This window comes from Notolepis coatsorum (assembly GCF_963971535.1).
Source record: "Notolepis coatsorum genome assembly, chromosome: 10".
Taxonomy (NCBI): domain Eukaryota; kingdom Metazoa; phylum Chordata; class Actinopteri; order Aulopiformes; family Paralepididae; genus Notolepis; species Notolepis coatsorum.
In genome coordinates, this window is record NC_140174.1 from 20442421 (window position 1) to 20469860 (window position 27440).

At 44.0% G+C, this 27440-nt stretch overlaps 1 protein-coding gene across 1 annotated transcript; it reads left to right on the plus strand.

Moving 5' to 3' along the window:
• On the plus strand, positions 1-26974 carry LOC311236046 (serine protease 33). The gene is made up of 6 exons (XM_084323632.1): positions 1-418; positions 1622-1734; positions 2364-2440; positions 15677-15948; positions 24375-24535; positions 25904-26974. Exons 1-6 carry the CDS (start codon positions 373-375, stop codon positions 26159-26161), a joined length of 927 nt encoding a protein of 308 aa, XP_084179758.1. The 5' UTR covers positions 1-372; the 3' UTR covers positions 26162-26974.
• The last annotated feature ends 466 nt before the right edge of the window (positions 26975-27440 follow it).

Genomic DNA, 27440 nt, shown 5'->3' on the forward strand with positions numbered 1-27440 from the left:
CAGGTGATTGGGGTCTCTCTCCTCGATAAAGACAAATAAGAAGAAGAAACTCTCACTTTTCACGGATAACTGGATAAAGCCGTTTGGAACTGTTGTAAAAAAGAAGAAGAAAATACACCCGTGTATTACTTTTCGAAGGAAATAACGAACAATAACAGAGGTTTTTATTGTTTTTACCTATAAAGCGCGCGGTGTTTTTCGGTTCGTTATCTAAACAATGCCGCTATTGTGGCCATTTGCTGGTAAAACTTTTCGATGATGTCCAGAACTAATCCGTCGGTTTTTCAAAAGTAGAACCACCCGAAAGTAAAATTAAACCAAAGTGTTTTCAACGTCGACATTTTAGCTTTTTGTCTCGTGAACCCTGTAAACATGATGCTGAAATCTCACTTTAATGCCATGTTCTGGTGCCTAACAGGTGAGTCCGTGACATCAGACCTGCTTCTTGTTAACGTACATGTGGAAATCATTTTGTCTTCCTCTAAACCGCAGAAATGTATATCATTACTAAATGTTCACCCACATTGTTAGTCTATAACATTGTACACAGCAAGGCCAACGGCTTCTCTGTTACAGTGGGTGACAATATTGTCACAAGGAAAGCCTGGGTTCCATCCTAGAGGCAAATCTTTCCTGTGACAAAATGGCATCCAATGTAATAAAAAAAAGTCAACCAACGAACTAGATTCTTGTACCGGATCTCCTCTCTGGTAAACAAGAATACCCTGAAGACTGGCAGGAGCACTCATTCAAGGGTACTATGACTATGCTTGCACCTCATGGTACCAAAGCACCTCAAAGGCACTAAAAACAAGATTACAAACATCACAAAACAAACTGGTCGGACTACTGCTTGACCTTACTCCTAGAACCCACCTCACCCCTGCCCATTTTGACAACCTAGGATGGCGTAGAGTAGACGACAGAGTACAGCAACTTGCAATGGGCCTTGGCTGCAATTCAAAACTGGCCCCGGTAAATGTCCAAACACCCCCACCCAACCCTCTCCAATGTAGCCTACTGTTTCTTCCCCATCGAATGTATATATTTTTAAACGGTACTGTATTATGATATATATCTGTATGGCCCCTGTAAATGACCAAACCCCCCACCCACCCCCTCCCAATGTACAGTTTCCTCCCCCTTGTATATTATCTGTTAGGATCTCTAACAGTACTGTATATTTGCATATCTTGTATGTCACAAATGTAACAGTACTTTATACCTGCTGTATGTCATGTATTGTCATAAATGTCATGATATATATTTGTATATCTGTATGGCCTCTGTAAATGTCCAAACCCCCCCCCCCCCCCCCCCCCTCCTAATGTACAGTTTCCTCCCCCTCGTATGTATATATTTTCTGTTAGGATCTCTGTTTAACAGTACTGTATATTTACATATCTTGTATGTCAGTGTCACAAATGTAACAGTACTGTATACCTGTGTCATAAATGTTATGATGAATTGAAAATGGGGGACCCTGATGTAAACAAGACGAAAGTTTTTCTCTGGTCTGCATCCCCTTAACAATTGTTTGTATTGAGCCGTACTGTATTGTACCCATTCTGCAATCTGTAAATAAAAATGTTCAATCAATTCAATCGATCACTCTTTTCAGGTGTCCTGGCTTGTGGAGCCCAGGAATGTGGTCGAGCGCCGCTGGTGGAGAACAGGATAGTCGGAGGAGCGGACGCAGCCGACGGAGCCTGGCCTTGGCAAGTAGATATCCAGGTATTAATGGCGTTCATTACAATTAGAAACCCATTCACGTCCGTCTGAATATACCTGCATATAATCCTACATCTATATATCTACATATCCCTGACCTACTCTACTAGTTATGCTGCTGGCCAGTATGACTTACTACCATAGTGTCTTTATACCTGTATCACTGTACTAATACTACAACTCTGTACATACATCTGATTAGCACTATTACTCAGTAGTACTAATGTATATATTTTATACCCAGTTTAATCACCTGTACATTGTATATTACTATTGCACTTTACTGTTACATTTGCACTCTGATTGGATGCCAAACTTCTTTTTGTTGTACTGTACTTGTGCTGTATGGTGATGACAATACATTTTAATCTAATTATAGGCTTTCTACCATCATCACCCATGACATCCATGCTAAGTGCGGTGTTTGGCTGTGATCCCCAAGTGATTCACCCTTTCTCTATCTATATCTGTCTGTCTCTCTCTCTCTATCTGTGTCTCTATCTGTCTCTCTCCCCCCTCTCTCTCTCTCCTTGTCTCTCTCTGCCCCCCCCTCTCTCTCTCTTTCCCCCTTCTCTCTACCCCCCCCCCCCCCCCCCCCCCTCGCTCTCCTGTCTCGCTCTCTCTCTCTCTAGACAGAGACGGGTCATGTCTGTGGAGGTTCCATCATCAATGAGAACTGGGTTCTCTCCGCTGCTCACTGCTTCCCTAAGTGAGTATTCCTCCGTCACTAGAGTATTTGATCCGAGTGTTACCAGGTACCAATGTCGAGTTGAGTAGGTATTGGTGAGGAAAGGGGTGAGCCTCTATCTATCCATCCATCTCTCTCTCTCTCTCTCTCTCTCTCTCTCTCTACGTTCAATTATTTAAAGTAGTTTTGGTGAGGAAAGTAGCCAAATGTTACACTATAAAAACGAACTGGATAGTTGATGATAATAAACATTAGCTGAAATATTCTAAAATCATTAAGTCTGCTATTTACCATTCTCCCTTTCTGTGTGTGTTGTGTGTGTCCCATCTCTGGTCTATAGAAACTCTGGCGGTCAATGTGTTAATAATAAACACTGTTGGGACTATCTGACTCTTAACACTTTGGATGCCACCAACGCTATAAGTCGTTAGTTCATGCCGCCAGTTCAGTGCCCGCCAACAACATATATCGTTTGTTTGCCGTACTTCTTTTTATTGGCGATTTGAATTCATATTTCATCAATCGAGCCTCGGGTTAGTGCTGCAGAGTCTCTCTGAGCTCAATTGGGAAGATACCGCCCCCTATCGTCTCTCCCTGTGTAACTGCACCCCATCAGTTCAGACTAGAGGCTGACATGTGAGTGGATTTTGACTCCCGCTCCTTCCCACTCCCACAGAAATAATCCCATCCCAATCCCAAGTGAGTTTAAAAAAAATCCCACTCCCTCCCACTCCCACAGAGGACTGATCCCAATCCCGTCCCAATCCCGAGCCAAACGTTTATAGAATCCCACTCCCATCCCACTCCCGTTTACCAATCTTGCTCCGTTTTTCTTCCTCAGTATAAAATATGCAGTACATGGGTCATGTAACTGAGGGGTACAATTCCCTGACTGTATTGTTAGATATGATACTTACTACCACTACCTCTTGTACTTTAGACTCTGGCCACCCAGTACTAGGTATAAATAATTATGATAAACACTCCCACCTGATGAAACGGATCCAACACAAATGTACCAAGTCGAAAGTCTGCGTTTAATAATAATACATAGCAAAAGGTATGTACAACGATCACTTAATTACATTTATGATTTGAAATAGTATGCACTTTTATGGCAAATGAGTATTCGTAGGTAGATCAATATCGAATGTCCAATCTCTGATTGCGCAGGAAGCAAATATACAACCTGGAATATTTAGGGAACAATAGCAATGATACTTGAATGATTATATAGCTGGATACACTAGGGGAAGGTTCCGACTGCTTGTAGGACAGCTGGAGGGGGGGGGGGTAGAGTCTGGCTGTATCCCGTCTGGCCGAGGGTATCCTGGGAGAGCCCACAGTCGTGCGACCCGGTGCCCAGCGATCCTCGATCCACAGATGAAAGCAGTTGGACTCTCTGTGGCCGGCGTCCTCCGGTCCACGATGGAGAGACGTGAGGCGACCTCGTCGTGTAGAGCGTCTTCTCACCTGTCGTCCTCTCCGGGGGGGGTATTTCCAACACACCGCAGTGTCGGCCTTTATCCATAGAATAATCAAAGTACTCAAAGCATAATCCAAGCCGGGGAAGGCTAGCCGTCGTCGGTAGAATAATCCAATATACAGGTCCACTCGCTCTTTGGCCTGGAGCTCCTCGGGTGCAGCTTCACGTGGGGTCAACCACCCTGGATAAGCGTCCAGCTGATGCCCGAAACGATGGGGGTGCTGATTACTATAGGACTCTTACCGCACGAGGCACTACATATGAATAGACTATTATTAGCTTAATAGAATACGTCCAACTCGACGATATAGTGCCAAATATGACTATTCAAATATTAATATACACGATGTCTCAATGCCGATACTGGGCCGAATTGGCCTTACTGCCCACACGTGGTTCGCGGGGAGGCTTTTGCGTCTGTCACTCTGTTGGAGGGTAAGGAACTGGACTAAAAGAAAGCTCTACTTTAATAGCGCAGTATATATACGCACTATGAACAAATAGTACCATTAGTGGTGCGGTAGACATATTCCTACGCGGAACTAGGACTTGTCCATACATGTTGAGCGGTACGATTGAACCTGGTCTGAGGGGTATGGCGACCTGGCACCAAGGTCTCGTCCAATGGTAGAATGGAGACTATTATGGGATGTTCAGTAGACTAGAAGGGATATTCAATGCATATTGTACAAGGAATATACAAGGGATATCAGGGGATATACAAATACAATTAAATATATATATATAAATAAATATATATATTCGGTTTAATCTGATCCTTCAGAACAGGTCACATCATGTTTGTAGGGCTGTATGTTAACTTTTTTTGCACATAGCACTGGTGCTACAGAGGTTGATCGTTTTGTAGCACAGGCCAAAATATTGTAGCACAAGTATAAAACGTGTTCTATTTGTAACAGTCACAAATGTGCCTATTGTTTTGTGTTATTTAGTTGCAGTGCCATGTTTGGCTGTCATTTTCATGCTGACAAGTTGACGTCACACAGCCAGACACGTTACGTGTAAGGAATTATGGGATTTGGTGTTGGATGTATGGACTCTACTAGGGGTGGGAATCACCAGTTTCATCATGATATCGATTCTTTGGACAACGATACGATATTTGCCAATATCACAAAGTCTGCCACGATACGATGCAGGTGCCTGCAATCGATAAGAGACGATATCATAAGCCCATTCAACACAATCAGTAACATTTAGATCAACTAAAAACGGTAACGAAAATATCATTTGAAAGAAAGAAATGTAGCTCTTCCAGACATTTAAATGAAAAACAATATATTGTTTTAATACAAATATACCTCCTGTTCACTGTAAAGTGCCACGTTTTGATATATTGAGCTTTAAACTTGAAATAACTTTTTGGAACTCGCAACACACAACCTAAAACTCCTCCCTACCTCCCTCTCCCAAACAGTTCCTAATTTTTTTTTATGTTTCATGATCATGTATACATTTATTATGCATTATATTTGTTATGTTTTGTTTTGTGCTATCAACATTATCTGGCCATCCTCAGTAAATACTATCAAATGCCTTTGACCTCACCTACTTAAAATCATTGACGGAGGCTGAGGCTCCCCGCCCCCTCCCTTTCCTCACTGTTTTCTCTGCCTCTGACCCGGGTTAGCTTAGTTTAGTTACCGGTAGCAGCTAACTAGTTAGTTTTGGTGAGGATGCAAAGCATGTAAGATGCATTGGAAGCATTGCGGGGAAAAACAGGCAGGGACTTATTTCCTGGTCGCAAAATGCGCACTCTAACATAACATAGCACGCTGTTGTTGTTGGGCTGCCGGAGCTGCGCTTGGGAGGAAATGCCACAGGATTTTCAAAATAAGAGTATCGATATGAACCGAACGTTGCTAGCTGCCGGAGCCATAGCTATTATGGCTGGAGCTGCGCTTTGGCGGAAATGAGACTTGCCACAGGATTTTCAAAATAAGGGTTATGGATATGAACCGAATGCCTATCGCACGGGTGCTAGTGCAGTAAATTCATTCATCGCACAGACCGATTTTTTTCATAGCATGCTGTACAGCCCTGATGTCTGCCTTAATTAAATATAAAACCACCAAACATTTACATTAGTGATGCACCAATGTATCACTCCCGTCCAAATCCTGTTGATTTTGTTGTCATAGTTCCCACTCCCTTCTGCTCCTGTTGACTTTTACTCCCGGTCCTGCCCAATCACGGGATTCAAAGTGATATTGACTCCCATCCCGTGGGAATCCCGTGGGACCCACGGGAATCCCGAAAAGATGTCATCCTCTAGTTCAGACTGATGCAGGGGGAGTGGTTAGTTTCCTCATTTTATTTGTCCCTCAAGGCATCTGAAGGATCGATTGTGCTCACCGGCCCGGAAAACGCGTGGATTATGTATTTACAGGACTCGACACTGTAATCAATAAGCGTGATCGATATTTGGAATGGCGATCAGTAATTGGAATAATCTTTTTGGATAACATCTGATCTCAGGTAAGGAATCTATTTTACCAGTCTTGGGATGCGTTTATTGCGTCATACAAACGGAAAATGGATCTAGCAGATCGACGTCAAATAATTAGAATTTTCTTTTCTCCAGACGCATCGGCCAGAGGTAGGTAAGAGGAATCTAACGTTATTTCCAGCTCGATTGTCTATTTATTTCATTGCAATCTGTCCGATCAACATATGGTGTCGTACTAAAGAAAGCCGTTAGTGACAATCAAGGAATCATAAACGACCCCCCTTTCCTTCACGCATGATGGAGCATAATGTATAGCGATCATATGCATTTGAAATTTTTAATATAGCGTGTATAGGGACGAAATGCCATATCGATGTATAAGTAAGGGATCATGTATAGCTACGAGGTCATTGTCGCAAAATAATTGACCGACACGGAGTTTAGAATACAGAGGCGCCTCGCCGAGGTGTTTTAAACGTAGTGAAGGTCAATTATTTTGCTATACATTATCCCGCTTATTACATGGCTAACTTACTAACAATGTACCTACCTACCTCATCGAGTAATAACGGACCTCTGACGAGCGCTATTGACCAATCACAATCAAGCATTTTGGCGAATGTGAAAACGCCATGTAATAATGTATAATACGCGTCGGGGCCTATAGCGCGTGTTCTAGGAATTACGGATATACAGTCTAAAAACATACTTATATTCTCGACGGTACTAACACGACAATGTATGAATGGAAAAATATAACGTTCCCACATCCGGAACGATGGATACCCGATGTTGAATGGGCCATAGTAATGTCGATATAGCTATAATATTTAAAAAGTTATAGCCCTACAAAGAAGGTGAGCGACTCCATAGGCTTACAGCACTGGCAGAGAGTGGTAAAGATGGGCATACTGCATGGCACCCAATGTGTTAATAATAAACACTGTTAGGACTATCTGACTCTTAACACATTGGGTGCCAACGACGAGAAATCTCGTTGTTGGCCGCCATGCGTTGAGTGCCAATGACGAGAAATCTTGTTATTTACTCGCTATTTCTTTTATTAGCGATATCCTTCATTTTTCATCCATCCAGCCTCACGTTATCATTGGGACTGGCTCTGAGCTCGAAAAGGGCAAATACCGCCCCCTACCGTCTCCCGGATGGTATTGCACACATTGGATTGGAGTCAATGGAAATGCATGAGAAAAAAAAACTCCGGGCTCCACATTTGACTTCTGAGCCATGTAACCTGAGACTATTGCATTCATTGAGGCAACCGAAAGCAGCGTGGATTATCTGTTTCGAGGTATAACATTGGATCAATAAACACAATCGATATTTGGAATGGCGATCAGGAATTGGAATAATCTTTTTGCAGAACATCTGATCTGAGGTAAGGAATCTATTTTACCAGTTTTGGGGTAATCTGATGTTTTTTCACAGATTTCACAACGTATGTGTGTGTTAGTGATGTGATGATTCATCGATTTGCATCGGTGCGCCGGCATACACGTTCACGATGCGAGTGCACCGGTGGAATAAGTGCGCATCGGCAAAATGTCAGGCTGAACTCGCGATGCATCTTGTTGTAGCGTCTTTGCATCGGTCAAAAACCGATGCATTCATATAATTTCCTCTCATCCACTTGTCAGCAGTGCACTGTGACTGCACACACACACAGCAGATACTATTGCTTCGCTACTACATAATGCGAGAGCCGCGTCACAGTTATCAACAAACAGTGGAAGTCGAGACATGAATAGGATTGATCAACATGCTAACGCTAGTAGCCTCTGGCTAACGCCAGTTAGCCGTTCAGCTAACGCTAAACTAGTGTCTAACTAACTAACTAACGTGACTCTGCAACACCAGTACCATTGGTGAGGAGGGGGGGGGGGGGGGGGTATATTGAAGACGCTTGACAACAGGGGTTCAAAGATAACTTCACATTTATTGGTTATTCGTTTCTTAATTATATCTCTTCATGCATCCATCCAGGCTCCGTGTTGTTGACATAATGCGGCTACGGTCGGAAAGTATAGACTCATCCTAGTGACCTAGTCTAGTGTGTGACATCATCAACTGTCGACGGCAACTCGGACGGGTCTCTCTCTCTCTCTCTCTCTCTCTCTCTCTCTCTCTCTCTCTCTCTCTCTCTCGTGTGTTTTTAGCTAAAGTGGATAGAAAAGACAGTTTATGCAAAAGTCTTCTTAGGCACCCAAGAGTTTTTATATAAATTGTCTTACAGTAGATTCTTTTATTTTTAATAATAGAAGCTGCATATAAGGAATACAACCAAATCCTCTGTCATACCATAAAATTGTATCATTATTTTGCATCGTGTTGAATCGCATCGTATCGCCCCGAATCGCATTATGTTGAATCAAATCGAATCGTATCGTATCTCAACAGGGGGTGAATCGTATCGCATCGCCCGGTGCTTCAAATGTATCGTTAATGTATCGTATCGTTAATGCACCGTATCGAGATGCGCATCGCATCGGCCTCAGTGAGGAGATGCACATCCCTAGTGTGTGTGTGTGTGTGTATGACGTTAGCGCTGACCAGGTCATGGATAATCGATTTTTCAGCCCGCTTCTCTAGCGTGCATAAGTACAGATATACTATCGATAATCTAGCGTTTATTTGAAAACGATTCATAAATAGGCCGAAAAAAATTACAACGTGTTTTCTTGTGTATTAGCTATTTTCGTGGATTTTTCTGGAATCACTAGAAATCTTCAAAACTATACTCTTATTCAAAACGGTATAAAACGGAAATGTACTGATGAAAAAACAATCCGTTTCGTACATGTTGACTGCAAGCAAGTCATTGATAAGCGACGGGCGTATTAGACACAGCCATAGTTTATGCGTTTGCAAATGTGCTCGCCCTCTCATTGATTAGAGTGGTGGCATCCAAGCGATAAATTGTGCACCCCCTGCTGGCAACCAATGTGTTAATAATAAACACTGTTAGGACTATAGGATAATAATAAACACGGTTAGGATTATCTGACTCTTAACACTTTGACGACCGGGCCTCGCCATCTAATATGTGGCTGGAGGACAACGCTTTGTAAACAAACCGATGTACTTTTGGACAGCTATATATATATATATACTTTATAGTATTGCTATCTGTCCATTCTCATTGTCACTTGAGTGCATAAACCGTGCCTTCATAATGGCTTAAAGAAAATAAAAATCCATCGGTTGGTTGTCATTTTATAGCGTCGTGAATATAAGCTTTATCGCAGTTTTCATCTCGTATTTTTTCTGGAAAGCTATTTATAGGGCTAAAGGCTAGTAACGTTATATCGAACGGCATTTCTGTTGTATATATACGAATGAAATAAAACAAACTGCTTATCATCTGGACTATTACAGAGCATCTATGGATGAAATGGGGGCGGTGGGGGATGCCGATTAGTATTATTGATTAGCAATACAGTGTGCGTTCAAGTAGCCACACTCACTGATCGATCGCTTGCGTTTTACAACAATGTCTGATCCGGCTGTAATTTGGGTGAAGAGTGTCCTACCGTCAGCCCATGTGATCGCCGGCAGCATTTCCCCATTATTCATCGGCATCTGGTAGATCAATATGTCCATTGGCTGATACAGTGATTAATATGGAATAAAACAATAACAACTTGCCACAAGTTGTTCCGCGACACAGATAACATTAATGTCTACACGGAGACAGTGCTGGACTATGTTTGTACTAGGGTGAAAGAAACAATCCCCACTACCAAAATGAAAGTTTACCCAAATCAAAAACCCTGGGTAGACAAATCCGTCCGTGAAGCTCTGAGAGAGCGCACCAAAGCATACAACGACGGCCTAGAGGCAGGCAACATGAATGACCACAAGGTGGCGCGATACAACGTAAGGAGGACAGTGTCAGAGGCCAAACGACGCTACAGGGATAAAATTGAACTCCAGTTTGAACAAGCTGACTCTAGAGCTATGTGGCAGGGGCTCAAAACGATGACAGACTACAAAGGCGCCTCCCTCAAACTGAACAGTGACATCTCCTTAGCAAATGACCTCAATACCTTCTATGCGAGGTTTGATGCTGGTAATAACAACACCAGCTCACAAGCCTCGGCAATGGGGGGGGGGGGTCGGCTGCTGATGGAGGCGCAGTGTTCAGGGTAACAGAGCATGAGGTGAGGCGGACCTTTAAAAAAAGTGAATATCAGGAAGGCAGCAGGTCCAGACGGCATCCCCGGCCGCGTCCTAAAAGTCTGTGCCGACCAACTGGCCCCAGTATTCACTGACATATTTAACCTGTCCTTAGAACAGGCTGTCATCCCCACCTGCCTGAAGAAGTCCACTATTATCCCTGTACCCAAAAAATCCAAGCCTGCTTGCCTCAACGACTACCGCCCTGTAGCTCTCACCTCCATAGCCATGAAGTGCTTTGAGAAGCTAGTAAAGGGCTACATCTGCTCCTCCCTCCCCATCAACATGGACCCCCTGCAATTTGCATACCGCCCCAACAGGTCCACGGAGGACGCCATATCCCATGTGCTGCACACAGCAGCATCACACCTGGACAAGAGGCAGGGGAACTATGTGAGAATGCTATTCATCGACTACAGCTCGGCATTCAATACCATAGTCCCCTCCATACTCATAGCCAAGCTCAGGGACCTGGGCTTGGGCTATGACCTCTGCCAGTGGGTCTTGGACTTCCTGACTGGCAGACCCCAGGTGGTGAGAGCAGGCAACTGCACCTCCTCATCCATCACCCTCAACATAGGGGCCCCCCAGGGCTGTGTTCTGAGTCCCCTCCTCTACTCCCTGTACACACACGACTGTGTGGCTCAGCGGAGTAGCAATACAATCGTCAAATTTGCTGACGACACAGTGGTGGTGGGCCTGATCTCTGCCAACGACGAGAGGGCCTACCTGGAAGAGGTCAAGGTCCTGGCGGGATGGTGCCAGGAAAACAGCCTCTCCCTGAACGTCAGCAAAACAAAGGAGATGATTGTGGACTTCAGGAGGTCGGGGGTCAAGGACTACAGCCCCCTCAGCATCGACGGGGCACCGGTTGAGAGAGTCAACAGCTTTAAGTACCTCGGAGCCTACATATCCGAGGACTTGACATGGACCACACACATTAACAGTGTTGTGAAGAAGGCACGACAACGCCTCTACTTCCTCAGGCGCCTAAGGAAGTTCCAAGTCAGCCAGAAGATCCTTAAGAACTTCTACTCATGTACAATAGAGAGCATCTTGACCGGCAACATCACCTCCTGGTTTGGGAATAGCACTGCACAAGACCAAAGCAGACTACAAAGAGTGACACGTTCAGCCGAACGCACAATTGGAGGGGGGCTCCCCACCCTCCAGAACATTTACTACAAGCGTTGCAAGGGCAAGGCTAAGAGAATCATTAAAGACTCCAGTCACCCGAACAACTGCCTCTTTGAACTGCTGCGGTCAGGCAAGCGATACAGGAGTCTCAAGGCGAGCACAGAAAGACTCAGAAGAAGCTTCTATCCCCAGGCCATCAGGCTGCTAAACGAACAATGAATGAACACTACACAACAACAACCACCAAACGCACATAGCACACACATCCACACGCACACACTCACTTTAAACAAACACACTGTAGCACCCACTCCACACACTTATAGCACACACCCACTTTAAACAAACACACTGTAGCACCCACTCCCCACACTTTATATTTATGGATGAAGGATTGCACTACAACTCGTACACCTTACTGTAAATTGTACCTAAAATTGTACCTCATCCCATTTCTGCTTTGCACTAGATAGTACTGTACATTAGTACACTGCATAGTATTGTGTATTGTATATTATATGGTAACTCAGAACATTGTACATATGTCTATACCGAACACTGTGACCTCATTTTCTTCTTCTAAATTCATGCTATATTATGTTATTATGTTACTTGATACTATCTTGTCTAGCACAGTCTCTGGAGCGTAACAGTAAGAAGCATTTTGTATGAAAGTATTCTGTACTTCTGTATGACAACTATTAAAGAACTTGAACTTGAACTAACTCGTGGCTCTGGTCCACAACGCATGGCACCGAAACCCGAGTTAACTCGTGGCTGGTCCCCATTGTGTTAATAATAAACACTGTTGGGGACTATCTTCTTTTTTTTTTTTTTTTTTTTGCGTTTATCGCTTTTCCTGGTCAGACATAACCGACGGATGCAGTGAGGGAGAGGGAGCAGGGGAAGACATTCGGCAAATAACGGCGGGTCCGGGAATCGAACTCGGGTCGGCCGATCCGCGACGCAGCGCGGTACATGGTGTGCTACTGGAGCGCCCCTGTTAGGACTATCTGACTCATAATAATAAACACTGTTAGGACTATCTGACTCTTAATAATAAACACTGTTAGGACTATCTGACTCTTAATAATAAACACTGTTAGGACTATCTGACTCTTAATAATAAACACTGTTAGGACTATCTGACTCTTGATAATAAAACACTGTTAGTTAGGACTATCTGACTCTTAATAATAAACACTGTTAGGACTATCTGACTCTTGATAATAATCACTGCATGGACGGTTTGGACCAACATCACTATTACTGCTGTCTGATTGAATCCTGCCACTCACTACTGTTCACTACTGTCATCACTATTGCCATTATTACTTTGCACTTTGTTCTACGCTCTATTATTACTGTTACCTGTTTTACCTGTACCCCCCCCCCCATGCTGCTATGACACCTGCAGTTCCCCAAGGGGATTAATAAAGGAACACTTGATATTTTTAGCGGTTTGGCGGAATCCCCCACAACTGTGTGTCGTTAGGATCACGTTTCACTCTCACATGACACTCCAGCCAGGCGGCCTGCCTTCACTCTTAACAGCCTTCACGCTAACAGCCTTCACTATAACTTCACTCTAACAGCCTTCACGCTAGTAGCCTTCACTCTAACAGCTTTCACTCTAACTTCACGCTAACAGCCTTCACTCTAACTTCACGCTAACAGCCTTCACTCTAACTTCACTCTAACAGCCTTCACTCTAACTTCACTCTAACAGCCTTCACGCTAGCAGCCTTCACTCTAACTTCACTCTATCAACAGCCTTCACTCCGACTTCACTCTAACAGCCTTCACTCTTAACAGCCTTCACTCTAACAGCCTTCACTCTGACTTCACTCTAACTTCACTCTTAACAGCTTCACTCTAACAGCCTTCACTCTAACTTCACTCTGACTTCACTCTAACAGCCTTCACTCTAACAGCCTTCACTCTAACTTCACTCTAACATCACTCTAACAGCCTTCAGGGGTGTAAAGTAATTGTACTTCGTTACAATACTTAAGTACTGTTTTGGGGGATTTGTACTTTACTTGAGTATTATTAGGTTTGTATACGTCTACTTTTACTCAATTACATTTCAGAGAAAAAAAACATACTTTTTACTCCTTACATTTAAAATGCAGACCTACAAAGTACAAATCTCGCAGGTCCAACCATTTTAATTAGTATATTTGTTTCTCTGGCCGAACTAACGTTAACGTTATTAATCCTGCTGCCGCGCTTTATTTAAAAACAGCCAATCAAATCCCCATCAATGGAAAATTAACCCACCCATACCCATTGGTCCTTGTGCAAGACTAGACAGCGGGGATCTTTTATTTATTTTTTTTAGATTTTATTTTTTTTGGCATTTATCGGTTTTTCCTGGTCAGACATGACCGACAGATGAGGCGAGGATGAAACGGGAGACAGAGCAGGGGAAGACATTCGGCAAAGGACGGCGGGTCCGGGAATCTAACCCGGGTCTGCCGTTTCGCGACGCAGCGCGTTACATGGTGTGCTACTAGAGCGCCCCAGCGGGGATCTTTGATTAAACACCACCACCTTTTAGTACCCTTAACAAGCGGGCAGAAAAGTGGCAATTTTTTAACTTGAGGACTGCATACTTTTTTTGCAAACTAAAACAACATGCTTCATGCTTATAGCACATGCATGAGCCTGGTCTCTTTTGAAAGATGACATTCTGAAGTTTCTGATTCCAGAAGAAAATGCACTTGTAGTGCTAATGTAATAGAGTAACATAGGTCTGAACTTTAGTTGTAAAAATAACTTGCTACTCAAGTTTTTCTGTAGTAGTTAGTAGTCCAGAGGTAGTATTTCCCCAGCAGGTGGTATGGCTTACCATGGCTTGAGTGATTAGGGAGTGATTTGATTTTTTGTATTTAGATCCCCATGTGGGGTATCATTGGAAAGCAGAGCCTTCTTGCTACTACTAGCCGATGATCTAGTCTCTGTTTCACCTAACACTATTGCTCCGTGATCATAGCCATTCATCTCTAAAGCTAACCACTATTTGTAAAAGCCACAACCACGTTACCATATTTGTAATAATGTAAATCAGTGTGTCGTTGTACATATTGTGTATATAACGTTAGTAGCTAAGTTAGCTAACTTAGCTTAGCTTGGTAGCCAGCATTCTTGAAACTCCTAACAATGCCCGATTTAAAATGGTTCTCTCCTCTTTGTATACCTTTGTCCTCACAAGTATTCTGCCAGGGAACTTATGGACACGACAATAGTAGTAGTTATAAGGTGTCTGAGCTTGTAATGTTAACGTTAATTAGCTAATAGCTATCGTGGTTTTTGATTGATTGATTGGTAGCCCGTTTCGTGACTGTGATGCACCGAGTGGGCTACTATTGTGCTATCAACATGCCGCGACGTGTAGCTTGCTAGCGGCATGATGCGTGTGCAGTGCTTTGCCCCACAGGTCTGAGAAGAGGACCTGCACATTTTACTCATTCCCCAAACTCCTCTACATGCCCCGATCTAAAATGGTTCACGACAGTAGACATAATGCTAACGTTAGCGGGGTAACGTTAGCCAGAGCCATATAGCCAGTAGTACTATGACCCGGACGGGCATAAGGCATAAGTTGCCTGAAGTGACGTCACGGCCCTGCTAGCATCTGATAAGCTTTTTCATTTGATCCGTGCATGTTATTCATGCATGGACCTTTTTAACCCTTTCTGAGTGGCATTTCCGGCGTCAAATGGAGAAAAAAAAATGAAATTAGATAGATGTAAACTACCAGTAATTGAAGAGTAGGGTTTAACCTGCAAGTTGGCCTTTAAGACATTTAAAAGTAGAAACTTTTTTACTTTTACTCAAGTGTTTTTAGCCAGATACTCTGACTTTTACTTGGGTAAGATTTTGAGACTGTACCCATACTTTCACTTAAGTATAATGTCTGGGTACTTTTTCCACCCCTGGCCTCCGCTCCGCTCTCCTCTTCCAGCCCCTCGGACGTGGCGGCCTACATCATCTATGCAGGGCGCCACCAGCTGAACGGCTACAACCCCCACGAGTCCACGCGCCGCATCAGCAGAGTGGTGGTCCCCAGTGGCTACGTGGAGCCGGACCAGGGCCGGGATATGGCGCTGGTCCAGCTGAAGGCCCCGCTGACCTGGTCGGACCACATCCGTCCCGTCTGCGTGCCGGGTGCCGGAACCGTGTTCCCGGGGGGGACGCAGTGCTACGTCACCGGCTGGGGAAACGTCCGCGACGAGGGTAAGACTAGAGAGAGAGAGAGACTCGTGTCTTCCGGTCAGAGAGGACGCATACGTTGTTGTCGCTGAGTGTTTGTATATTCTATGTCTCTAACTCCTACGTTTAAATCGTTTTTTGCTCTTATCCAACGTTGGACAACCTCAACGAATATCACCACCACCTGCTCAACTGGATTTACTGACAATCGTGTCCTGGATTTACACCTGAGGCTTCCAGGTTACTCACCTATTCCACTAGCCCCTTTCGTGACTGCGGTGTGCAAGCCTGGGGCTCTAGTGACCGTAGTCACTCTTAGGTGTGCCGCGACCAGTTTAAAAAGAAACTACCAAGCGTGATCGGGGGCTGGGGGTGGGTCAAAAATATATCAGATATGAATTTCAAAGATACCCAGCGTACAATATGGGTTTAACACAGCTTTACAGTGGGGTCTGGAAGCTCGGAGATGCTAATAAACAGTTTAAAACATTGTTACAAAACGAGTGGTACTCACAGAGCGAACCGTGTATTTCCGCCATTGGTGTCACCGCGCACAAGGCATTTGGCTGGACACCAATGGCGGAAATACACGGTTCGCTCTGAGTACCACTCGTTTTGTAACAATGTTTTAAACTGTTTATTAGCATCTCCGAGCTTCCAGACCCCACTGTAAAGCTGTGTTAAACCCATATTGTGAATGAATGAATGAAAAACTTTATTTAACAGATTGCAGAATGGGTACAATACAGTACGGCTCAATACACACAATTGTTAAGGGGATGCAGACCTGAGAAAGACGTTGGTCTTGTTTCCATCAGGGTCCCCCTGTACGCTGGGTATCTTTGAAATTCATATCTGATATATTTTTGACCCACCCCCAGCCCCCCGATCACGCTTGGTAGTTTCTTTTTAAACTGGTCGCGGCACACCTGAGAGTGACTGCGGTCACTAGAGCCCCAGGCTTGCACACCGCAGTCACAAAAGGGGCTACTATTCCACCTATCTCCCGGGACCACGTCAGTAGCCTACTACCGTTTCCTCTTCATCTCATTATCCCTTGAAATGACACTGATTGATAATCTGATGCAGTTTATTCTACTGTGTCTGCTGTCACTTTTCCATCCCTGGATCATCTACACTCGGCTAGCAGCTAGCGCTAGAGCTGCCGCGGTATTGATGTTTTCCTTACCGCACGGATTTGCAAAATATTTCCTACCGCCGCGGTTATTACCGCACGCACAAAAAAAAATAAAAAAAGTTTGGATGCATTTTTTTTTTTAGTAGTAGTCTACTTTTTATAGCATATAGCCTGCCTCTAGTCTAAATGTCGATCTTTAGAGGATGACTTTGCAGCATGAATATTGTTTGGGATTCGGCAAGCACGCATTAGTTATTGAAAGTGAAACACGGATTCGAAGTTTCCCCTCTGGTCGTGCGCCGTTCACTCGGTGTCGCGGGCAGGGGTGGTTACCCCCCCGACCCTTTCTTATTATTATTACTATAAAGTTACTACTTTATAATAAAGGCATTCGTTTTGTGGCATTACCATTATATAGTTATACGTTCAATAACATCAGCGTATTTACCGGACCATCTCAGTTCCTTTCTTTGCTCAGAGCGTGCTGAGTTGTCCCATTCTGCGGTCTGTTAATAAAGTTTTCAATCAGACAAGTGTATAGAACGAAGGGCTTTTATTATAACATTCGTTGCAGACAGTAAAATCATTATGTCTCGTTTAGTACTCCTGAGGAGCGATGATAGTCCACTCCGGCGGGGAGCTAAAGCTAACGTTATTAGCCGTATTGTGATGAGCTCTGATCAATGGCTGACATTCAGGATGTAAAAAACTGCAGGACGCTCCCAACGTGTGACGCGTCTCTCTTCTGACCAATCAGTGGTCTGCAATGTTTCACGTGACTTTTCTGGTACCCAATAGGGTCGCTTGGAACCTCGATAGATGAGTAGGGTATATCTGCAGAGCCGCAAGCCCAACGAGAGGAGGGTACTTCATTATTATTATTATAAAAAACAGCTGTGATGCGGTATTCAGCCTACTCGGCGGTGGCCGTGATGTAACAGCGATACCGCGGTAATCGCGGCAGCTCTAGCTAGCGCTACTGTCGTCAACAACACTGGATCATTACACTGGGCTACCAGCTAACTCTACTGTCAACAACACTGGATCATCTACACTGGGCTAGCAGCTAACGCTACTGTCAACAACAACACTGGATCATCTACACTCGGCTACCGGCTAACTCTACTGTCGTCAACAACAACATTGGATCATCTACACTCGGCTACCAGCTAACTACTGTCGTCAACATCCCTGGATCATCTACACTGGGCTACCAGCTAACTCTACTGTCGTCAACATCCCTGGATCATCTACACTGGGCTACCAGCTAACGCTACTGTCTTCAACATCCCTGGATCATCTACACTGGGCCCCGTTCCCCGTACCTGGCTAACTGAGTTAGCCGGATAATTTCCAGTATAGCCTGACTTAAGCCAGACCTTTCTGTTCCCCGAAGTCGGATTTTCTAAATCACCATGGTAACAGATCAGAAAGTTTGAACCTGGTCGGGAGCAGGGTTAAGTTCAGTTAGCTGGATGAACCATGGCCACGCCCCCGCAAAGAAATGCCAGCTCGCTTCCTGAAATATTTCTCAGTCTAGAGATCCCATTATACCATTCTGAATTATATTTATGTGCTTCGTTTTCCTAGAGGGGGCTTTTGAAATGTATAATAATAGAACTAAATGCTGATAATAAATCATATTCAGCCTATAGATTTACTTTGTCCTAAATAAAATAATGCACGTCATATACGGTGCTCGGAGTGCGATACACGCTGCATGTGGTTATTTTAATAACGGCGCATTGCAAATGTGAATCCCGCGGGCATATGTTTGGCTCTGATTAGTTTCATATATTCTCCGCTGTAGATTTGCTTAACGGAGCGCCCGGATTGTGTGTCATTCAAGCATAAAATTGAAGTGTCTATGCGTGGATTGTGGTTTTTGTGGATTATGAATTACGAGGACTCTGAGGATTGTTGAATTGTTGAATTGTATCATCACTCACACGTTATTGTGATATTGTAACTGGGATTAAAATGTCTGAGATGCGCTGTTTGACGGATTTGAGAAATTGAATGAGCCGTTGACGTCACATTAATGCATTTGAGAATAAAGAGATAAAACTTCATTCAAAAGAAAAATATTCGAAACACGGGTCTCTTGTCCATTGATGGATACACAATGGATATATCCCGTCTGGCACAGTGGTGCAACGCCTAGTGCTCTCGCCTGTCAACCGGGCGACCCGAGTTCGAGACCCCGCGTTTCCAATATAATTTTTTTGGAATATAATATTAATGATTATACGCAAAAGTAGCCTAGTTTTAAGTTAAAATATTATAAATCTACATGCATTGAGGATGTCATTCTTTATATAGCTCTCAACGTGCACCAAATTGAATTATTCCTACATTGCAAAAAGAAGAAAAAGACTAGAAGAAGGGGGATTCGAACGCGGGTCGTCTGCGTGAAAGTCAAAACGACCAACCGTCACACCACAGTGCAGATAAGTAAAACATCCACCATACATCAATCAATGGGTAAGAGAGCCGTATCCTTATTCTGAAACGGTTGAACTAATTATTTTCGCTAGCAAGATCTCATTTGATTATCCATTCCATGAACCTACTGCCAGCAGGGCACGTTTAAAGAAATATAATCTGATTGATTGGGGTAATGAGGGACTTAAAATTTGCCTATAGATTATGCATTTAACTTGTCGGCGAGGCTATTGAGCCGTACTGCAATCTTTAAATCAATCAATCAATCAATGCCGTTAGAAAATCAGGATTTCTGTGATGGACACCTGCTGTCTTCTCAGCTGAGGCGGGCGCGCGCACTGATCCTGAGTATCAAGTCTGGTTCGAGTTAACGAGACTGAATCCACCTTCGAGGAACAGGAAAATCCCGGCTTCAAACATCGGGTTAATTGAATCTGGATAATGGGACTCTTGATCGACTTAGTTGAACCAGGTACGGGGAATAGGGCCCAGGGCTACCAGCTAACGGTACTGTCAACAACAACAACACTGGATCATCTACACTGGGCTACCAGGGCCCTAATCCCCGTACCTGGTTCAACTAAGTCGATCAAAAAGTCCCATTATCCAGATTCAATTAACCCAATGTTTGAATCCGTGCTTTCTCTGTTCCTCGAACGCTGAGTCTCGTTAATTCGAACCAGACTTGATACTCAGGATAAGTGCGCACAGCCGCCTCACCTGAAAAGACAGCAGGTGTCGATCGCAGAAATCCTGATTTTCTAACGGCATTGATTGATTGAAAACTTTATTAACAGATTGCAGAATGGGTACAATACAGTACGGCTCAATAGCCTCGCCGACAAGTTAAATGCATAATCTATAGGCTAATGTTAAGTCCCTCATTACCCCAATCGATCAGATTATATTTCTTTAAATGTGCCTGCTGGCAGTAGGCTTAATGGAATGAATAATCGAATGAGATCTATTGCTAGCGAAAATAATTAGTTCAACTCTTTCCGAATAAGTAGATGCAAACAAGCCCAATACGAATTAATAGATACTTATGAGGATATCTGTACTGTATGCGCTCGGCTTAGGTATCATGTACTTAAAATACATGGTTCCCAAAGTTTCAAGGCGCGACCCGAAATAACGTGTCAGAGAGTAGAGCCATATGAAATCCGCGTTCACGGAATCAGACTGAATCGCGGAATTGAGCAATAAAAACGGAATCAACTGTAAAACGTTTTTTGCCCTATTCTGGACGGAAATTCTGTGTTCGGGAGAACATGGAACGTTTGGTGCAACGCGAACATGACTGGGGACGCTACAGCGTGTTACACACAACACGCAGCATTTTCCAAGCGTCTAGCTGCTTCGGTGTTAACGTCGGAAGAAATTCCACACTTAAGCCCTAAATTCAGAGCAGCGCAGTATCCTAAGACTTGTATATGACCGGCGATAAAGTGTTTTGCAAATTCTGTCAACATGCCGTGGACTGGACTCGCAAAACACGTGCGAAGATCACTCTCCAAAAGCCATGTCAGGAACACGGAAAAACACTGTGCTTCAAAGCAGAGTAGGGTATATCTGCAGTGCCGCAGCCCCATACACACCAGCTCTCTAACGATGATCCCTGGTGATCACAATAGATACAGCTAGAGGGCGAGGCTAATCACTGACACTATTGTGATGAAATAGCTATGTAACGTTGCAGTACATAAAGTACACAGGACTAGAAATTATAGCTTCTTGCTAAATCTGGTGCACCCATCTATTTGTTTAATGCAAATGATTGTCAGTACACACTGTCCTTTATAAACTAAACTAAAGGTGCCTAAATTATGCATTACTATATTTCATCACAATAGAATAGATATAGCTAGGCTACTTACATTGTGATAATGACAGTAGTAGCTAGCTGTATCTATTGTTTGTTTACACTTGAAATGTGTATTTTTATTTTGTCACAATATTATTTGAAAAATATTGTGTAAAATTGAACTGTATTTCTGAGTTGCAGCACTTAAAAACATTAAATGGACTGTTATATCTTATTCAATTGTGGACATTTATTCATTTCCACTTATTAGACACTTTCTGATGGTAAAATGAGCGTAAAAAGCTAAATACAGAATTCTGAAATATTAAAACGGAAAAAACTGAATTTGGAAAAAGAAAATGAATTTGGAAAAAAATTTAACTGATTTCATATGGCTCTTATCAGAGAGGCTTGGAGGCTATTAGGGCTGACCTTCTAAGCTTTTTTTGGCAATCGAAGCTTCGGGGCCGAGCTTCGATTTTAATTCGAAACTTCGGGGGGGGGGGGGGGGGGAATATATATATATACTAATTATAATCTTTATTTTTTTATCTTATGTTGTGGGACTTGTACAGCACTTTGGTGAACTTTGATGTTTTTAAATGTGCTCTATAAATAAAGTGGATTGGATTAATTAATTAAGTATCCCCTTTCGTGACTGACGCAGCCAACAAGGTTTCACTCGGCTACGCTGCCTGGGTGCAGTGGGGCTGCTCTCACAGCCAATGACATTACATAATTATGTTGCAACCTTCGTCTATCAAGCAAACAATTATATTTAATTTATAATTTATAATTATATCAGACAATGCACCTACAAAAGCAGATGATTACAATTAAATTAGCCAACTTGGTAACACATTAGTCATAGCAGCATAGGCATAGCCTTATTAATGTTTTGTGTGGCGTCGCCGTCGTGTACAACGATACTTACGTTTTTTAGGTGATTTGACAAAGTTGTTGTAGAGTTGTGATATGCCATTTTCTTCTGGCATATCTGGCACTCTGCTTTTTGGCCATTGTCTTTGTATATTTTAAAGTGTAACCACACGTCTGATGACTTCTTCGTCGACATGTCTGCTGCACATGTCCTTGTTGTTTTCAACACCGATAATCTCCACATGCTTGTTGTAGAGAGGTGGAGTCGAGGCGCCGCTTACTTTTGTTTCATTGGAATGGAGGCGCAAGATTTTGGAGGCAAACATTTATGTTCGAAGCTTGTGCCATCGAACGAAGCTTCAAAGTATTTAAGACAGCCCTAGAGGCTATACAGTTTCACTATTAATCAGGTTTTAATCTGTTTCGGACATCATCCATACATGCATTGAATTGATTAACCTTTGGTTTATACCAGTGACTCATGTTCATCATCCGATAACTGTGCTTGAACAGATAAATGCATTTTCTCAAATGCATTAATGTCAACGGCTCATTCAATTTCTCAAATCCGTCAAACAGCGCATCTCATCAGACATTTTAATCCCAGTTACAATATCACAATAACGTGTGAATGACAGTGATACAATTCAACAATCCACAGATTCAGATTCCTCGTAATTCATAATCCACAGTCCACACATAGACACTTCAATTTATGTTTGAATGAAACACAATCCGGGCGCTCCGTTAAGCATACATCCACAGCAGAGAATATGAAACTAATCGGAGCCAAACGGCCGATTCATTTAGGGATGCACGATAATTATCTGGCCGATATCAGCAATTATGACGTCATCCCGATAAACCCGATAACGTTATTGATAGCTCCGATAATATAATATATTTTTTGGTAAAAAAAAATGCGGTGTGGGTGAATTGGGATGAAGGGCGTTTGTTTTTACTGTAGGCTCCTCCCGTTTTGCCAGTACTGTGGTACGACTGATAGCGTGTGGTTTAGGAAGAGGGCGTTTGTATAATACAATAAATATCGGTTATTGGTATCGGCCTTGAGGAGCATAAAGGTATCGGTATCTGGGTAAAAAAATCAATATCGTGCACCCCTAGTTTCATTCATTAAAAATATCCCTGCGGGACCACATGCAGTGTGTATCATGACTCTGAGCGCCGTATCCGTATAAATATGACGTGCATTATTTAGGACGAAGTTAATCTATAGGCTGAATATGATTTTATTATCAGCATTTTAGGTGTATTATTTTACATTTCAAAAGCCCCCTCTAGAAGAACGAAGCACAAAAACATAATTCAGCAAGCTGGGATTTTTTTGGCGAGGGTGTGGCATGGTTTATCCAGCTAACTGAACTAAACCCTGCTCTGGAGCAGGTTCAAACTTTCTGATCTGTTACCATGGTGATTTAGACAATCCGACGTCTGGGAACGGAAAGTTCTGGCTTAAATCAAGCTATGCTGAAAATTATCCGGTTAGCCAGGTACGAGGAACAGGGCCCTGCTAACTCTACTGTCGTCAACAACAACACTGGATCATCTACACTGGGCTACCATTTGTGTGGGTCTTGGCGACTCTTGACCCGGTGGTTCTTGTCTCCTCAGTGCCCCTGGCTGGAGGCTCTTGACCCGGTGGTTCCTCTCTCCTCAGTGCCCCTGGCTGGAGGTTCTTGACCCGGTGGTTCCTCTCTCCTCAGTGCCCCTGGCTGGAGGTTCTTGACCCGGTGGTTCCTCTCTCCTCAGTGCCTCTGGCTGGAGGTTCTTGACCCGGTGGTTCCTCTCTCCTCAGTGCCCCTGGCTGGAGGTTCTTGACCCGGTGGTTCCTCTCTCCTCAGTGCCCCTGGCTGGAGGTTCTTGACCCGGTGGTTCCTCTCTCCTCAGTGCCTCTGGCTGGAGGTTCTTGACCCGGTGGTTCTTGTCTCCTCAGTGCCTCTGGCTGGAGGTTCTTGACCCGGTGGTTCTTGTCTCCTCAGTGCCTCTGGCTGGAGGTTCTTGACCCGGTGGTTCTTGTCTCCTCAGTGCCCCTTGCTGGAGGTTCTTGACCCGGTGGTTCTTGTCTCCTCAGTGCCCCTGGCTGGAGGCTCTTGACCCGGTGGTTCTTGTCTCCTCAGTGCCCCTGGCTGGAGGTTCTTGACCCAGTGGTTCCTCTCTCCTCAGTGCCCCTGGCTGGAGTTGCGCCGCTGCAGGAGGTGCAGGTGGCGATCATCTCCCAGACGTCCTGTCAGCAGATGTACGGACTGCACGCGACGGATGTCCTGACCATCCTGGACGACATGATCTGTGCCGGGTACCAGCAGGGAGGCAAGGACTCCTGTCAGGTACTCTACTCTACTGCTGTCTCTACTGCTGTCTCTTCTCTACTGCCGTCTCTACTCTACTGCTGTCTCTTCTCTACTGCTGTCTACTCTACTGCTGTCTCTTCTCTACTGCTGTCTCTACTCTACTGCTGTCTCTTCTCTACTGCTGTCTCTACTCTACTGCTGTCTCTACTCTACTGCTGTCTACTCTACTGCTGTCTCTTCTCTACTGCTGTCTACTCTACTGCTGTCTCTTCTCTACTGCTGTCTCTACTCTACTGCTGTCTACTATACTGTCTACTGCTGTCTCTACTCTACTGCTGTCTACTCTACTGCTGTCTCTACTCTACTGCTGTCTCTACTCTACTGTCTACTGCTGTCTCTACTGCTGTCTCTACTGCTGTCTACTCTACTGCTGTCTACTCTACTGCTGTCTCTACTGCTGTCTCTACTATACTGTCTCTACTGCTGTCTCTACGGCTGTCTACTCTACTGCTGTCTCTACTGTCTACTGCTGTCTCTTCTCTACTGCTGTCTCTACTATACTGTCTACTGCTGTCTCTACGGCTGTCTACTCTACTGCTGTCTCTACTGTCTACTGCTGTCTCTTCTCTACTGCTGTCTCTACTATACTGTCTCTACTGCTGTCTCTACTGCTGTCTACTCTACTGCTGTCTCTACTGCTGTCTACTCTACTGCTGTCTCTTCTCTACTGCTGTCTCTACTATACTGTCTCTACTGCTGTCTACTCTACTGCTGTCTCTACTATACTGTCTCTACTGCTGTCTACTCTACTGCTGTCTCTACTGCTGTCTACTCTACTGCTGTCTCTTCTCTACTGCTGTCTCTACTATACTGTCTCTACTGCCGTCTACTCTACTGCTGTCTCTACTCTACTGCTATCTCTACTCTACTGCTGTCTCTACTATACTGTCTCTACTGCTGTCTTTACTCTACTGCTGTCTACTGCTGTCTCTACTCTACTGCTGTCTCTACTCTACTGCTGTCTCTACTGCTGTCTTTACTCTACTGCTGTCTCTACTCTACTGCTGTCTCTACTGCTGTCTCTACTGCTGTCTCTACTCTACTGCTGTCTACTCTAGTTCTATGTCAGTGAGTCATGTCCTGAGTGAGTCAGTGAGTCATGTCCTGTGTCAGTGAGTCATGTCCTGTGTGAGTCATGTCCTGTTTGAGTGAGTCATGTCCTGTGTGAGTCATGTCCTGTGTGAGTGAGTCATGTCCTGTGTGAGTCATGTCCTGTTTGAGTGAGTCATGTCCTGTGTGAGTCATGTCCTGTGTGAGTGAGTCATGTCCTGAGTCAGTGAGTCATGTCCTGTGAGTCAGTGAGTCATGTCCTGTTTGAGTGAGTCATGTCCTGTCTCTCCGCAGGGTGACTCCGGGGGCCCTCTGGTCTGCCAGACGGTGAACGGGTCCTGGGTGCAGGCGGGCGTGGTGAGCTTCGGGCTAAGCTGTGCTCAGGCCAACCAGCCCGGGGTTTATGCCAAGGTGTCCAGCTTCTCCCACTTCATCCGGCGCACGCTGCCGCACCTCCAGCTGTACGGACGCTCCGACCCAACCCACGCACCGCAGGGTGCGGCCGCGCTGCTGGGCTGTCTGGCCGCCCTGCTGCTGGGGTCGCTGCCCTGACCCTAACCCTAGAGCGTGAGACGACAGAGATGGGAGCCTGAACCTAGAGAGTGAACCTAGAGATGACGTTGATTGGCCTATCTCAAACATCTTTAAAAGGTGCTGTAAGCGGTATTTCTTGGTTTAAATAAGTGTTAAGTAGCTCTACATCCTGACGGCTATCGCTGATATAGTGTTTGGTCAGCAACACAAGTCTCACTCTCCTGGGAACGGGATACCTGACCATGTATTTTGTGTTTACTGCAGGGGGGGGGACTGTGAGACCCATGTTACTGACCAGACACTCTGTATCAGTGATGGCTGTCAGAATGTAGAACTATTATTTTAACATGTAGACTACTTATTATAAAATACCAATTGTAGCACCTTTTTAATGTTTCAAATGATGACACTTCGTGGTCTGTCACTCTAGATGTAAACCTCGACACTTCCTGGTCTGTCACTCTAGATGTAAACACTTCCTGGTTCCTGTCACTCTAGATGTAAACCTCGACAAATGAAGGATGAAACTTTGATCAGTGGCTTTTAACTCCGTCCTGATCAGCAAATCATGTTGGTGAAAGATTGTTGTATTTAGTATTTGACACAAAGCGCACAAAGCCATACTGTACAAGGAATTGAAGTGCTCTTGTTTTTTTTATAGCTCAAATCATGACTAAATTAAATTTCTTAAAACAGCTTTTTTTTTAAATGATTTCACAGAATTTGTATGTAAATAAAATATTTGATTTCTCTAATTAAAACAAATGTGTTGATGTAATTAATAAAGTTGTTGAATACAGCTTTTAAGCTGTGTTCACACTGCAAGCTTTAGTGTTCAATTCTGATTTATTGCTCTGATCAGATTTTTTTTATTTGTCTGTTCACATTATTTTTTTTAAATCGTCTCCAATATCAGATGCCAGTGTGAACTGGGCCCCAGTTCCTCGTACGTGGCTAACTGAGTTAGCAGGGTCATTTTCAGGATAACTTCCACGAAGCAAGTTTGGCTAAATCACTATGGCAACACATCCACATGAACGTGCTCCAGCGCAGGTTTACTTAAGTTAGCTGGATACGCTGGCCACTCCCTCAGAAAGAAATGGCAGCTCCCTTCCTCGGATACCATTCTGAATAATGTTTTTGTGCTTAGTTTTTCTAGAGGGGTCGCGAGCAGCCGCGGGGGCGGGGGGTCTCAAGATTTCCAGAATGTATTGATTTCATAGAATGTGTGAAATAGGCCTATAATTAACACTTTAACCGCCGAAAACGCCGGAACTCGTCATTCCCCGCCATGCTC

What these genes read in the sequence shown, in the direction of transcription:
- LOC311236046 (XM_084323632.1), top strand. Translation starts at nt 373, where the DNA reads ATGATGCTGAAATCTCACTTTAATGCCATGTTCTGGTGCCTAACAG. An exon ending in CATGTTCTGGTGCCTAACAG is followed by an intron (nt 419 to 1,621) that starts GTGAGTCCGTGA and finishes CACTCTTTTCAG; the next exon opens with GTGTCCTGGCTTGTGGAGCC. An exon ending in GGGAAACGTCCGCGACGAGG is followed by an intron (nt 15,949 to 24,374) that starts GTAAGACTAGAG and finishes CTCTCTCCTCAG; the next exon opens with TGCCCCTGGCTGGAGTTGCG.